This window comes from Platichthys flesus, chromosome 6 (genome assembly GCF_949316205.1).
Source record: "Platichthys flesus chromosome 6, fPlaFle2.1, whole genome shotgun sequence".
NCBI classification, from domain to species: Eukaryota; Metazoa; Chordata; class Actinopteri; order Pleuronectiformes; family Pleuronectidae; genus Platichthys; species Platichthys flesus.
In genome coordinates, this window is record NC_084950.1 from 16,860,399 (window position 1) to 16,874,729 (window position 14,331).

General features: G+C 44.0%; 2 protein-coding genes across 2 annotated transcripts in view; one reads left to right on the forward strand and one right to left on the reverse strand.

The window, feature by feature from the left end:
• The first annotated feature begins 630 nt into the window (after positions 1-630).
• On the forward strand, positions 631-10,564 carry LOC133954805 (ETS domain-containing protein Elk-3-like). Its single transcript, XM_062389297.1, has 5 exons — positions 631-943; positions 4,823-5,031; positions 5,409-6,179; positions 8,707-8,829; positions 9,749-10,564. Exons 2-5 carry the CDS (start codon positions 4,825-4,827, stop codon positions 9,845-9,847), a joined length of 1,200 nt encoding a protein of 399 aa, XP_062245281.1. The 5' UTR covers positions 631-943; positions 4,823-4,824; the 3' UTR covers positions 9,848-10,564.
• Positions 10,565-11,025: 461 nt separating this feature from the next.
• Positions 11,026-14,331, reverse strand: part of LOC133954803 (cyclin-dependent kinase 17-like) — a 28,889-nt gene continuing 25,583 nt past the window's right edge. The window contains exons 14-17 of the mRNA XM_062389295.1: positions 14,264-14,306; positions 14,006-14,096; positions 13,750-13,827; positions 11,026-12,295 (exon numbers count right to left, since the gene is read on the reverse strand). Of these exons, the coding sequence (XP_062245279.1) occupies positions 12,258-12,295; positions 13,750-13,827; positions 14,006-14,096; positions 14,264-14,306 (250 nt within the window). The 3' untranslated portion in view covers positions 11,026-12,257. The remainder of the gene's footprint in view (positions 12,296-13,749; positions 13,828-14,005; positions 14,097-14,263; positions 14,307-14,331) is intronic.

Here is a 14,331-nt window from a genome sequence, read left to right on the forward strand (position 1 = left end):
CTAAATAATGATGCAAGTCTATTTTTTGCACAAATATTTGTACAAATCCTTTGCATTATGGAAGATATTGTTGTCTCTACAGCATATATATATATATATATATATATATATACACTAGATTGTTTGCTATTCATTTTATTCAAAGGTCTCTTTTGTAGCGTTAATTCCCCCAAACCCCATCAAACTGTAGTTTCCTATCCTCAGGAATACATGACAATTAAAAGCATCTATTCCACTTCTGCCAAGGAGGTTATCTTTTAACTCTTGTTGGTTTATTATAGTTTTTGTTTGTCTGTGTCTAGTTGGTTGATTAATATTTAAAGGATTAATATTAATGATTCTGTTAAATTTGGACTTTGAAAGCTTGGTTGAATTGAAGGGGACTGTTTGGCCTTGGCGGCGTTATGAGCTCTACTGAGGGGCATCCTAGTTTTAAATGGAGTTATCCTAATGCTCGTTTAGTGCAGCAACACACTATAACGCAGTAGTGAAGGTGTAATAGACCCAAAACCAACACGACGAGGCTCTTGGCCTTTGACTGGAAAGTAAACGAGGCGTACGTGAAGGCAGCGCGCTCGCCTGCGGACCGATGGTGATGATGTCAGTTTATGGGCAGTCGGAGTTTCTGTATCACCATGTGTGCCGATCCTGTGTGAGCAGGCCCACTGCTGGCGCACTGTCAGCGGGCAGGCACGGGAGGAGAGGAGGGGAGGAAAAGTGTGTTTACACAGACGGCAAACTGCCTGGGGAATCGTAGGGGAGAGGAAGTGAGCCGGCTCTGTGTCTGCCTGCTCCAACTTCCTGCTCAGAAAGAGAAAAAGCCCAGGATCCTATTTCAGCGCAGCACAACTGTGAGGAGCAGAAGTAAAGCATGGAAAAACAAGAAATCACCCAGGGCTCACCGTAACGCTTCTCGGGGGGAAAACACACCGTCAGAGAGCAGGTAAAAGGAACTCTTTCTATGTGATGAACTGCGCTTTGGTGCCTTATTGCGGGATGTGAACTGTGAAATAACGAGATCGTGTTCGTTTTTTTTTTTTTTTTAATCCTTGTGCCATCTCGACTGTACATGTTGAACTGGTGTTAAGCTACTTGGAACGCCTGGGTGCGTTTTTTAACTTTTACGCACGGTTTGTGTTCGTCTTCCGGTCCGAGCAACATCTTGAAAATGAGTCAGTGGGGCAGAGCAGCGATCCAAACCGCTGAGCTGTGCGTAAAGAGCCGCCGCAACTTTCAGCTCCCGGATACGAGTGTTGAAACCTCCCCGCACAAAACTCACAAGCAAACAAACAAAAGACGCGGCGCGATGCAAAGAAAGCCCGCAGCCTCGGAGTCTATCGTCGAGGCTTCATTCTTAATGTGCCCATGTTGAGTTTTCCACCGTCTGCGAACAGGAAGAGAGCAGATTTAGTCATGGCTAAGTAATGTCTGCACACAACATCTAATCTCATTAGGAGTTTCCGCTCAGGCAACACAGTGGACGGCTTTGTGCGCACGGCGAGGCTCGTCAGTCAGAGCATCCGCAGCAGGGCTCCTCGTCCCCGGGCAGAGCACCAACAGTGTCCAGGAGATATTCAAAGCATGAGTTTAACCATGATCTGTGGAGGTCTGCAGGTATAATTGGGTCTGTCTCTATTTCCATTATACTACATCATCAGTCTTAGAGGCTCAGCACCACCTCAGCTTTCACAAGTTCAGTTTTGGCTTAAAAATGGATGAGGCCAGAGATGTTGTATGTCTTGGGAGCCCATTGATAAAGTAGTACTGTTATTTTTGCATGCACTTGACCACACACTGATCACTCATAACATTCTAAGAATTGAATGACTCAGAGAGCAAACTTTCTGGAGGTCTTGGTGACATCATCAATTCGCTTTGATGAAAGTTTGACCAATTTTGAAATATAGATGTATGCTGTTATTTTTTTTAGATGTGGGCAGTATAGTGTTCAGCTGGAGCTGGAAAATGGTTTCAAAACAATATAAGAAAAATGTATCCCTGTCTTCTTCTAAGGAAGATAGGACCAAAGATACTGAGGACTCCCACAAACTTCAAACCTCCCATATCTCCCACAATTATGATCCAAGACGCATAAAACATTGGCTCCATTGGTTTCTCATATGACATATCAACTTATCTTATCAAGATCTGTGTTTTTGCTGCTCAAAATGTGATGATCTGACACGGTGTGACCTGTGTTGGGCCACTCACTCTAATATCCTCGTCGTGTGTCAGCCGTGAGGTTGTAATCACCTTGTTTCCTTACATCTCCTGCTGGTCACTCTCTGAGGTACTTGTGACTGCAGGGTATTTCAGAGTTCCACTGTGCTATTTGCAGCATCTTGCAAAGGTGAATGTTTATAAGTCCTTCTGGCCTAATTGCAGGCCTGTCAGCTCAGTGGCCCTGTGTTTGCGAGCTTTACTTTTGCGTTTAAAGGGTCGAAAAGCCAAAGTGTGGTTTCAGAGTGGGGTTACAGGGTGGAGCTGCGAAAAACGGGACAATGATTGGATCTTTTGACCCCTCTTCCTCCGGGGTTTAGTGGGAAGTGTGGCCGGACTGGGGAAACGATCCCCTGCTGTGGGATCCCCTCCGCTCACCATTTGTCCTTGGAAGTAGAATAGGAGGAAGTCCTGACTCTGACAGGTTTGTAGTTTCACATGGAAGATAAAAAACACAGGGGATGGCGTGTATCGGAAGTGAGTTCAGCCCTCCCTCCCTCTCTCTCCTGTCTGGACAGAGATACGGTATGAAGTGGTTGAATGGACAGTTTGTTATCATTGTTTTTGTGAGCATCAGTAACTAATCACTTTGCACATCCACAGATTAGACCGAAGAGAACACAAGATGACAAAGAGGTCCGATTCATCAATATGAAGCACTGTGTGGAGGGGGACAATTTCCCATACTGTCACTAAAACCACACCATAAATATTTGTATGTGAATATTAAAATAGACAAAAATATCTGTCATCCAGAAGAACAATATTTTTGTATGTGTAAAGTATTTAAACATGTTCATATGTATACAATTCAAAAAGACAACAATATGTTCATATTTGTAAAGTGAAAAATACAACAATATGTTTATATAACATCAAAAATACAATATGTTTATATTGTGAACTAAAGAAACTATACATTTATATGTGTAGAAAAAACTATAGGTTTGCTTCCTTTTTTATTTGACAAAAGAAGCAAGATGTCTGACACAAAGAACTTAAGATCAATTCGATTCAGCCTAAAATTTGCTAAACTATCAAATGAAACAGTAAATATCAGATAAAAGAAACCAGTGCAACTAATGTCTATCAATCCCACTAATCAGATCTATCTAAAATTGTGGTCATATCCCTTTGATAGCTCATTTGGTAGATTGAGGACTGTAGTGGCTCTGTAGCTGATATCTTTAAGTGCAAATTCGTCTCGAAGGAGAAATGTTTTAACCCAATTTCAACAAACTGAATCTGATCAACCTTTGACTCATCAGCTTTTATCCACCCATGGGCAAAGCAGGTCTTTTGCCCATTTGTGTATGTGTGTGCGTTCAAAAGAACTCAACAATGTGCGGATACGTTTGCACCTAACTCGGTGAGAATAGTACTTTGGACATTATCTCCGGATGATTAACTTTTGTAGCTGATTGGTCAAGGTTAAAGCTCAACAGAAATAAATTCTGACTTTACAATTATTCCCCATCATATGTTGTCACAAGGAAGTCAGAGAATATTGTCATATAGCGTACCAATACATTTACTTTTGCGAACATATAGGACATAATCTAGAGCTTATAGCCTTTTTCATTTTATGGTGTAAATGCTTTCATAAGGATCTCATTATGAAATGGCATTGTTACAATACAAAAAAGGCTGAATGGGTTACATACAGTGCACATGCAGGGTGTGCATCACCCTTGCTTTTCATTACAGGGTTGAAGTTTGCAGCCGACCAGTTTTCATCTCTCTGCGGTTCCCAAATGTCTCGGCTTGTTTTGTCTGATCCAAAGTCCAAAAGTCAAACATATTAAATTGGCATCTTAGCTCAATAAATGACTTACTGACCAATTGCCCCTAACAACTTTTAGCCGGTCGATCTGTCTTTTGGCGTATCGATTAATCCACCAACCGTTTCAGCACTTTGTGGTGCTACAGTCTGCGGTGGCGGAAACAGCCCCTCCTCTCTTAAACAAAATTATTAATATGTGAGCTGCTAGCCGGCAGACAGGAGCTTCGAGGCTGCACATTCCTCTATTAAAGGAATAACCCACCCTGGGCCAGTCATACTTCCTGTGGAGAGAGGGCCAGGTTGAACCGCAGCATATTTCTGGCTTGAGCTGTTGTTCCTCCTTATATGTGTGTGTTTTTTTTCTCTCTTCTGCCCGCTGCTGCTACATTACACTGCAGTCTTTAACACACACTGTTCTATTCATCAGCGCTCTGCTCTTTCTTACACCACATGTTAGAGCTTAAACAGGCTTGTCCCTCTTCAGCCACTCGCATAATTTAGTCTGTGCGGAGAATCAGGTAAAGAGGCATTTAATTAAGAGGAAACATCAGCTCCTCCTGCTCTAAACTAACTCCTCAAACAGTCGATAGGTTTGAGGAGTGAACAGTTAATTGACTGGATTATAAAACATAGATAATAACTGGCATAGGCGATTGCAAGGAGATGCTTTCCTCTTGTTCTTGGATGCTTGAACTACTATTACACGGGTAGTTTGGGTGTTTTTGTCAGAAAACTACCTTCAAAATAACCAGTGAGAGCTTTCAAGTTGCATATTCGGCACCTGAGTCCAATTGCTCACACCGATCTGTCTTCCTGAAGGTATGGACAGTGCCATCACCCTGTGGCAGTTCCTGCTGCAGCTGCTGCTTGACCAGAGCCACAAGCACCTGATATGTTGGACGTCCACGGACGGCGAGTTCAAGCTCCTCAAGTCGGAGGAAGTGGCCAAGCTCTGGGGCCTGCGCAAGAACAAGACCAACATGAACTACGACAAGCTGAGCAGAGCCCTGCGCTACTACTACGACAAGGTGAGATACGCTGAGTACGGATCAGGAACAGGAAGTAGAACCGTGAGGTCGTACAACAAATCATGTCCCAGCAGCTTTTAGAGGTGGTGGGACCTGAAGGCAGCCTGCGAAATGGTGTAGAACAACAACAGATCCGTTGTTATGCTCCTCACCACAGTCTACCCGATAGACACGTCCACTTCCTCTTTCTCATCAAACGCACAATAGAGCTCTAACACACCGGAACACACACAAACTGTTTCAGTGAGGCAGTTTACCTTCTCTGGATTGAAACATTGATAATCAATATGCGTTGATATCTTAATGTCATCATGTTTTACATAACTGTATATTGTTGTTAACGTTCTCTTTATCACTGATGTGTGTTTGTTTCACAGAACATCATTAAGAAGGTGATTGGCCAGAAGTTTGTGTATAAGTTTGTGTCCTTCCCTGAGATCCTGAAGATGGACCCGCAGGCGGTGGAGATGGGCCTTGCGTCTGGAAGGTTTCCCCTCCAGGAAGGAGAGGCCCCTGAGCTGGAGGTAGAGGAGGAGGAGGAAGAGGAAGGGGAGGAGGAGGTGCATAGGAGGACCCTGGCTGCCCTCGGGGTGCAGCAGTGTCGCAACGACTACCTCCACTCGGGTCTCTACTCCTCCTTCAGCATCAGCTCGCTGCAGAACCAGAGCGAGTTGCTGCGCGCCTTGCGGGAGCGCCAGGACGAGTCGCGCTCGGTCATTCGCTTTGGCACCAATGAGAGGAGCTCCCCCCCCTCCGCCAAGCCCGAGTCCTTCATGTCCCCTAGGCCATCCAGGCTCCACTCCCCGCCCTCCCCCCACGCCCAGCCGGGCCGAAGCTGGAGCCCCGCTGTCAAAGAGTTAGAGGAGGAGGACTCTGACCAGAGCGCCCAGCCCCTCAACCTTTCCTCTGGGCACCGGGAGCGCGCCCTGCAGCCTCCTGAGAAGAGGGGCAGCAGCAGCAGTGGTAGAAGTAGTTCTGTTAGTCACAGAAACCAAGGAGATGGACTCCCACCAAAAAGCAAAAAGCCCAAAGCTCTGGAGATCTCCGCCCAGTCCCTGCTGCTGGCCGGGAGTGACATCGGCTCCATCGCCCTCAACAGCCCAGCCCTCCCCTCCGGCTCCCTCACTCCTGCCTTCTTCACTGCACAGGTGAGATGATTCGTCCCAGTGATGGTTTCAGTTCAGACAGAGCAGATCCAGTTTTTGAGTGCAGATAGTAACACGATTCAATATGGGACTGACGTCACAGTTCTGATCCGGATTCGAAAAGCCTGATGAATTGTAAATATGTAATAATGCAGTTTTAAGCACGTAGCCTAAATGTCTCAGCACAAATGGATTAATTACTACATCACTTCACAGACATACGTAGTTATTAAACATTCCTGATTCTCTCTCTTACTGTGGAACCTTACAATTGATACTACTGCTTATAATGATCATAATCATGGTATCAGCAGATTCAGGTTGGTGCAGCATGTTGGACGCAGGTATGACAGGATCGATTCTTTCTTTTCTAGAAACAGGATTCAGATACGTTACTGACTCCACATTTTCACTGTATTAGTCATTTGGAGAATGATCAGCGGTTCAAAGTGTTTCCCAGCACATGTTTCCCAACATATTTGACCAATCAAATGTTTTAGAAAACCTCCACTATTCCAGGAATCACTAACCCTAAATTGTACTTAGGGAAAAAGACGGCACCAGAATCGTGCAAGGAAACTTTCAGAGATCAAGAAACTGGTTAACTTGCAGCCTCTCTGTTGTTGTACATGAAGCTTTGAATGTAGAAGCAATTTCTTGCCCGGCTACATCCAGACACTGAGACATTTCACTATGTTAGTTTCACAGATGAAATCAGTTCGGTCACTGATCGGGCGGCTGACCTGCACACACCTGAGATAACCCTGATCTCTCTCTCTGCTCATGTTCATCCGCCCCGTCGCTCCCCAGGGACACATTAATGCAAGTTCTCTCATTTCTGCTCTCAATAATTTAAGGGATACTAGAGATGATGTCTCTGTGCCGGCCACAGCAGAAGTAGTTAGTCCGATAATAATCAAATCTCACAAAGAAAGAGAATAATTCGGTGATGTTATCGGTTTCCATCCCCTCTGTGCGGTGGTCTGGTTGCCGATTGGGGGGGAGGGAGCATGACGTCAGTGTCCTTTAGTTCTGAGAGACACAGCGACAATCTTCCGACACAAACCTGGCGCGTGATGCTGGAAGCAAAAAAATCCCTTGAGTCATGAGAAGTTGAAGAATCAGAAAGGGGAAGGTAACAAAAAGTTGAAGTGGTATGTCAGGCTTAAATAGGTTCAGGCTTTTTATGAAGGCATTTTACGTTGTTTAAACAAACTCAGCAAATTTAGATTTGTTTTATATGAATTTGAACTGTTTATGAACTGTTTTATTATCGGGGATTATTGCCAGAATGTGTTGCAAATAGAAGTTCTGGTAGAAATATGTCTGAGTAGTGCAGCTGATTCAGTGTGTTAGCACTCAGTGTCTTTAGCTGTATAGTGATAAACAACTGACCACGAGTAGAAGATGGCTCAAGATTACAGGACCGTTTGTTTCTGCCACAAGTCTAGAAAGTTTGTGCTAAATTCAACCCACTTCAGACATTTTGATCTTTCATTACTCAATTTGTATATTAATGATCTATTTCAATTGAATATAAAGAAGAACTAGCTCTCAGTGGACCACATACCTCCGCCAAGGTCGAATAATCCAACACATGATCGTCTAGGAGGAGGTGGTCTGAAAGTTTAAACGATTTATTTATCATAAAACTGGATCGGCCCGGTAATCTGCATCCCACCAAAATATAATTGGTTCTCCTGAGAACCAGGCTCCATCCATCTACCATGTTTGTTGATAATCAGTTCAGTGAAAAGAGCCAACAGAATGAAACCTCCTTGGTGAAGGTATTATAATAATAATAACAATGTGTTTACATTGAGGGTGCGTCAGGGAAAATAGAGCTTCCCACATCAGAGGTTTGTCCACGAACTCACAAACTTGCTTTTTCTCATCTGTTTATTGGGCAGCGCAAAAAAAGTGGGATCAGAAGAAAACAAGCGATTTACAGAAATCTTCCCTGAGCTCGACCTATGAGAGCCGGGAAGAGGCCCTAAGTGATGCCATATGCTCCAATAATTCCATTAATAATGGGAGCAGGGCCGGTCCCTCCGCAACACTGGCTCACTTCTGAGGTGACACGGGGGAAAGTCGGGGGGGAGGGGGAAAGAAGACCGGGGGGAGAGGGGGAGAAATTGATTTCACATGTTTTCTCTCTCGACTTGGCGTTCCAAGGGCTCGAGGACCCCTCTCCCCCTCCACCCCGCCGATCAACAACAACCCCCACTGTCCACCATGCCTCCCCACGTCACCCCTGTATTCTGGAAGGGAGAGAAAAAAAAAAACCCGCACAGACTTCCTTCCTGCTCCGCCAGTTTGTTTTTCCAAAACGCCAATACACGTCCATTTACTATTTCAGCATGTTTCGCATTACCCGAGGCCCTCAGAGAAATGCTCCGCAACCAGTGGGTCTCTGTTTGTCTTTAGAGAAAAATGTTGTATTCACTGTTTTTTTTTTTCTCATTTACAAGAAACCTCCCTCACTCTCCTCCTCCTGTGTTGTCCCCCCCCCCCCCCCCCCCCCCTGCAGACTCCCTCCGGTTTGTTGCTGGCTCACAGTCCGCTGTTGTCGGGCATCCACTTCTGGAGCAGCCTGAGCCCAGTCGCCCCGCTCAGCCCCGCCCGGCTGCAGGGCCACAGCTCGCTGTTCCAGGTAACAAGCACACACTCGCACGCACGCGCACACACACACACACACACACACACACTGACAGGTGTGGGCATGAAGCGACTGGCACGCAGGAGGTGAGAACAGAGGATGTGCCGAAAGGATCATTGTTTACTGTAAACCAAGCAGGAAGTTGTGAGACTTTGCAGGTGAAATTAAAATCCCTCGTTCGTCCCAGCAGTTGTTAAGTCACGTGAATAACGATTATGACAGATTCAAATAAATCACTGTCAAACACACACAACTGGTTTATCTTTTATTACAGGTAATAAAAGGATTGGCACCAGTTTTTGTTTAGCCTGGACAGATATTGAACAATTGTTTTCTCTTATCCAACAGGAAATAACCATGAAGCCTCTATATTGTCCTTTAAAATGAGGAGTTTGGGTCTCGACCTTCAAATTAACTTGACATAAGAGACTTTATAAAACAACGTTTTTGAGATCTGCATAAATAGTAGCGGTGGTGAAACTAGCAATGCGTTAGTGAGCAGGTCCAGCAGAGGTGTCCTGTTTCAGCGCTTGTGAGCTGGAGAGGAAATCCTGTGAATACTTCCTGTTTGAGCCCAGGGGAGCCGGTTTGAACAGGGCGGACTGGTTTGAGAGCTGCTCCTCATTTGAGAAACGTACATGCACCACACCACACCACACCCCCCTACACACACACACACACACACACACACACACACACACGGATTCTTTGTGCACAAACACTGTCGACTGCTTCGTCTGTTGTGGAGGTGCAGGGGACAGAGACTAAAAAGGAAGAGGTACAATGAAAAGAAAAAGAAAAAAAACAGGAAGCCAGAGCGGTGACAATGCTGCAGTTCCTCAGCGGAAAGCAGCGTTCATAGAGCGTCCGTCCCCGCCTCGCTAACTCTCGGCCCCTTTCTCTTCCTCCACAGTTCCCCAGCCTAATCAACGGACACATGCCTGTCCCCCTGCCAAACCTGGAAGGAACACCCTCCTCCCTGCTCCTGTCCCCCACCACCCACAAATCCTGATCCAGGGTCTGCGAAGAGAAAAAAACCCATCTTCATCCATCTCTGGTTGAAGGTTTTATCCTCCTCCTCCTCCTCCTCCTCCTCATCAGTAGCAGCAGCGATCTCTTCCCCAATATTTTGCTTCAGTAAAGTCCTGTGACAGCATGTGACCTCACCTTTTTGTTTTGCACTTCAGATTACAGTGGTTGAAAGCACTTGGTAAAAAAAAGAAAAGCCATACGCCGTGATGTCTGCGAGGCGTCGGGCTCTTTGTGATAAAGTACAGCACATTTCCACTTGACCCTGTTCAACACAGACAGTAGTGACGTGCAGCTAGCTGAGGAAACGGCTAGTCGTCCACTCATTCTGCGCAGAGAGCTGTTGTTTTTTAAGTCTTGTAAGAAAAAAAGAAAAAAGATAAAAAAAATATTTCTGTCCCCTTAAATGTACATCAGTGTGGAACAGGTCGTTTCACATTGTGTGGTATTGTATGTAATGTATGCACTATGCTTCTCCGATAGTACCGGCTGTGCCTTGTTGTCCTATTTTTCCTCTTTATTTCAAACAAATCTTTTAATGAAGACGAGATTTCAAATCAATGAAAAAGAGCCTTTGTAACGCTTGTAATGTTCTTTTTTTATAATGGACTTGGTATATAGTATGTATTCTGTATATTTTTTGTATTGTGAAGAACGTCATGTCGTTTTCAATAAACCAAGCATTGAATGCTGAAATACGGATGACTTCAGGTTTTACTGAAGCTACAACAAGTGAAGGCAAAAATCCAACATGCATGTTCACGTGGATCTGTTTAGACTTTAGATCAAATGTTATTAATCTCATAACTCCTGATTCAGGGTTTCTGCAGGGTCTTAAAGGTGTTAAATTTAACGGTGTAAATTTTACTATTGCAAACTAGGTCTTAAATATGTTCAGGTAGGACCTTATTACATTAATGTTCATTTTAATGCTACTGCTAAATTTGGCTTTTTTAAGAGAATGTTTTGGCAGGATGTGAGTTTTATAATGTCTTAGTGTGATGTAGTTCTTACAGATAGTAGCACGCTGTAAGAAAACTGAAAAGCTGAGTGAACGATGGATACCTGCTGTACCTACCTGGAGTTATGAGAGTTCACATAGATCTTTAATGTCATTTATTATTGTGTCTGAGAAAGTAAATCAAAACCAATACCCATGGATTCTGTTTAAACATTAGATTTAATATTCTTGACTCTGGAAAAAAAAAAAGCTCAAATATGGGAATTCATCTGCAGTGAAATCCCACACATAAACAAAGATCGACAAATAAAGTTAAAGAATATCATACAAAACATCTCCTGTAACACTGTTAAATAGATTTGACTTTAGTTTCTTATTCACTGGGGGGGGGGGCAGGACCACAGCTATGCTCCCTGAACGTGTGTTTCCTCCTACGACAGAACAGACATGCAACACAACGATAGAGGCAATCCAGAGAGATAAAAGGTAGCCATATGAGCCATTCTTCTTTTTACAGTTGATGGAGATGGGAATGGCAGAAAGGAGGAGAACACATCTGTGAAGGCAGCATCACGAATTGCGACACCGGAAATTCACTTTGCGCTTTCTCCTCTTTGAGCGGAGGAGAAAATGTGTCCGACTTGAGGCGAGGAAGAACGAGGATGAGGTTGTTCGCAAGTTTGATTGTTTAGGAGGCGGATCTAATCCTTTAATGCCCTTGTTAATAATTCTACGCTGCCAGTTTCCCTCCTGCATTTGTTCATTGGTCACAACACAGACCACAGCATCCTGGAATGACTCTTTGCCAGTATCTGACAAAACAAAATCTCTTTTTCTTATTTTTTTCCACAGAGCTTGGCAGCATTTCTCTGGGATTAGCCTCCAGTTAGGATAAAATGATCAGTTATTAAATCAGAGCTGGCCTCAGAAACCTTCAGAGCACATGGTCAAACCACTTTGAGCTGCTACAGAGACGTCCCTCTGTTCGTCTGCTACTCAACACATCCACTCACACCGAGGAGGAGCTTTGAGGTGGAGGAGTCTTAATGTATGAAAATGGAAATGAAAAAAAAATAAACAACTGAAAATACCACCACTTCAAAAAAAAGGAAATCTATATACATTGCATGTTCTCATTAAAGTGACCGAGTCCATTAGAATTCTAGACAGTAGTTGGATTTAGCAGCAAATTCTCTTCTCAATAAATATAGATGTACAGTATATAAACGTCTCTTCTAGAGGGGAGGGGGGGGGGGTCGCACTGTGGACGAGATTCCCAAGTAAGTTTGAGGGGGAGTGATGAGGAAGATGAAGGTACTGCTCCACGCCAACATCCATCTCAGATCTCTGATCCATTGGCGAGACTGTACAGCTTGGAAATCCTTCCCAAATGGTCAAATGGTCAAAAAACAAAAAAAAGAGTCCAGAGAGTCTAAAACAGCATACTTTGTCTTCTGCTCTTTCCGTTGCCTAAAGGAGAGAAAAAACATCAATGGAATCATAAATTACAGATTTTCTATAGTTTACAGAAGAGATTTTCATAATGAGACCCTTCTATCAGTGTTGGCGAGTGGGCTTAAGTAAAACACGAAATTAGTATCTGTACGTCGTCCATATGCAGGGTTTCCACTGAGTCTTAAAAGGTCTTTAACTATGTTGGTCTTTATTACGTTAACGTTCACTTAACGCTGCATTAAAATTTGTTTTGGCGGGATGCATGTTTGAATGTCTCTGTGTGCTGTAATGCTTACAGTTATTATCATGCTGTGATAAAACTACCAACAAAAACCACATTGAACTAATGAGTCTGGGGGAGAGCGTGGCCTAGGGGATAGAGCAGGTGCTCTGCAACAAGAAGGTTGCCGGTTCGAATCCCACTCTATCCCATCTGCATGCCTAAGTGTCCTTGGTAAGATACTGAACCCCTAAATGGCCCCTCATAAATGCTGAGTGTTCTAAAAATGTAAGTCGCTTTGGATAAAAGCGTCAGCTAAATGACATGTAATGTAATGAGTCTAGAAACACTCAGAACACTCAGCTTGGCTTCTGGAAAGATTATAGATACCTACTGTCTCTGCCTGTAGTTTGACAGATTACATGGTGATTCAAGGGTTATACTCAACTTGGCCTCTTGACTATATCTTTAATTATGGAAAAAGTGTATAACTCTGGGACTGCATACTCCTTCATATCTGTTGTTCTTGACATATGTTTTAAATGTCCTTCATTACTGTCTTAAAAAGACTAGAGTTTAACTTCTTTAAAAGCTGCAGAAATCTTTCTATTCTGTGCAAGCACAAGAGGTGAATGAAACATTTGCTTTTGCTTCGCAGCCTAAACCAATAGCCACAATATTTGTGTGGTTGACCGTCATTGGTTGTAGTTTTCATAAGCTATTTTCAGACATGAACTCCAGAGAACGTCAGGACAAAGAGGTCTGGACTTCTCCAGAATTTTTCTATCACACGTGAACAAAGCAGCAGGAGATTCTCTGCCCAGAGACAACAACACAGAAATCTTCTGAGAGTCCGGATGGGATCAGTCGCAGCAGGCAGGACGTATTCATTCACTGCAGATATCACATGTTGTAATTTAAAACGTCATCAAGTAGTGAATCCTGCAGAGGATCTCCTGTTGTTTTCCCACATACATTCAGTCGGACATAGTCAAGCATTGTTACTTGGGGGGGATGGCTTGACAGACATTTGGGTTCACAGATACAGCCCCTCTGAAGAAAGTCAGGAGTTTATCTGGAGTACAGTGCATGTTTGAAAGCAGCTATAGTGAGCCAAGATGGAGGAGACCCTTGTGTATAGCGTGTCAAACAAGACAGCATTTGATGATGTCGGACATGGAAAATATATAAAAAAGAGGCTGCCTGAGGCCTGTGAGTATTGATTATTGGCATTAACATTCTAACTCACCTGACTCTGGGTACGATGAGTTCCGGTAGCCGGGATCCCTCTGCAGCTGAACCTCCTTCAGTGTGAATATGGATATGCCTGCCAAACATGTAGAGCATTATTCCATCAGTGCGACAGAAATCACATCTTGCCAGCAGAATAGTGCCTTATGTTACGAGGCTGTAACTGATACATGCTGCACGCTGCAATATCCTTCAAGTTGTACCTAGTGGAGCCTGCCAAGTCTGCATTACTGCATTGCCATTTCATTACTCACTCTCTGGCAGCGGGAGCACACGTGGCCCCAGGCTCCTGAAGTACGGCTGTCTCATTGCTTCATCGGCAGACATCCTCTTTTTGGACTCGTACTGAAGTTAAGAAACATAGAGTCAGTAAAAGAACAGGAACAGTCAGTGTGTGATTGAATACAAATGAGCATGTGCCTGGATGCACTTCCTTCTATAAATACAGTCCTGACATAGCTGCAAAATGTGTCGCGCTGCTTTTAACGCCTGCCCGATACTGAGGGACTCACTTTTAGGAATGACATCAGCAGGTCAATGCCATCAGTGTCCAACCTGCAGAGAGGGGGGGGAGGGGAGG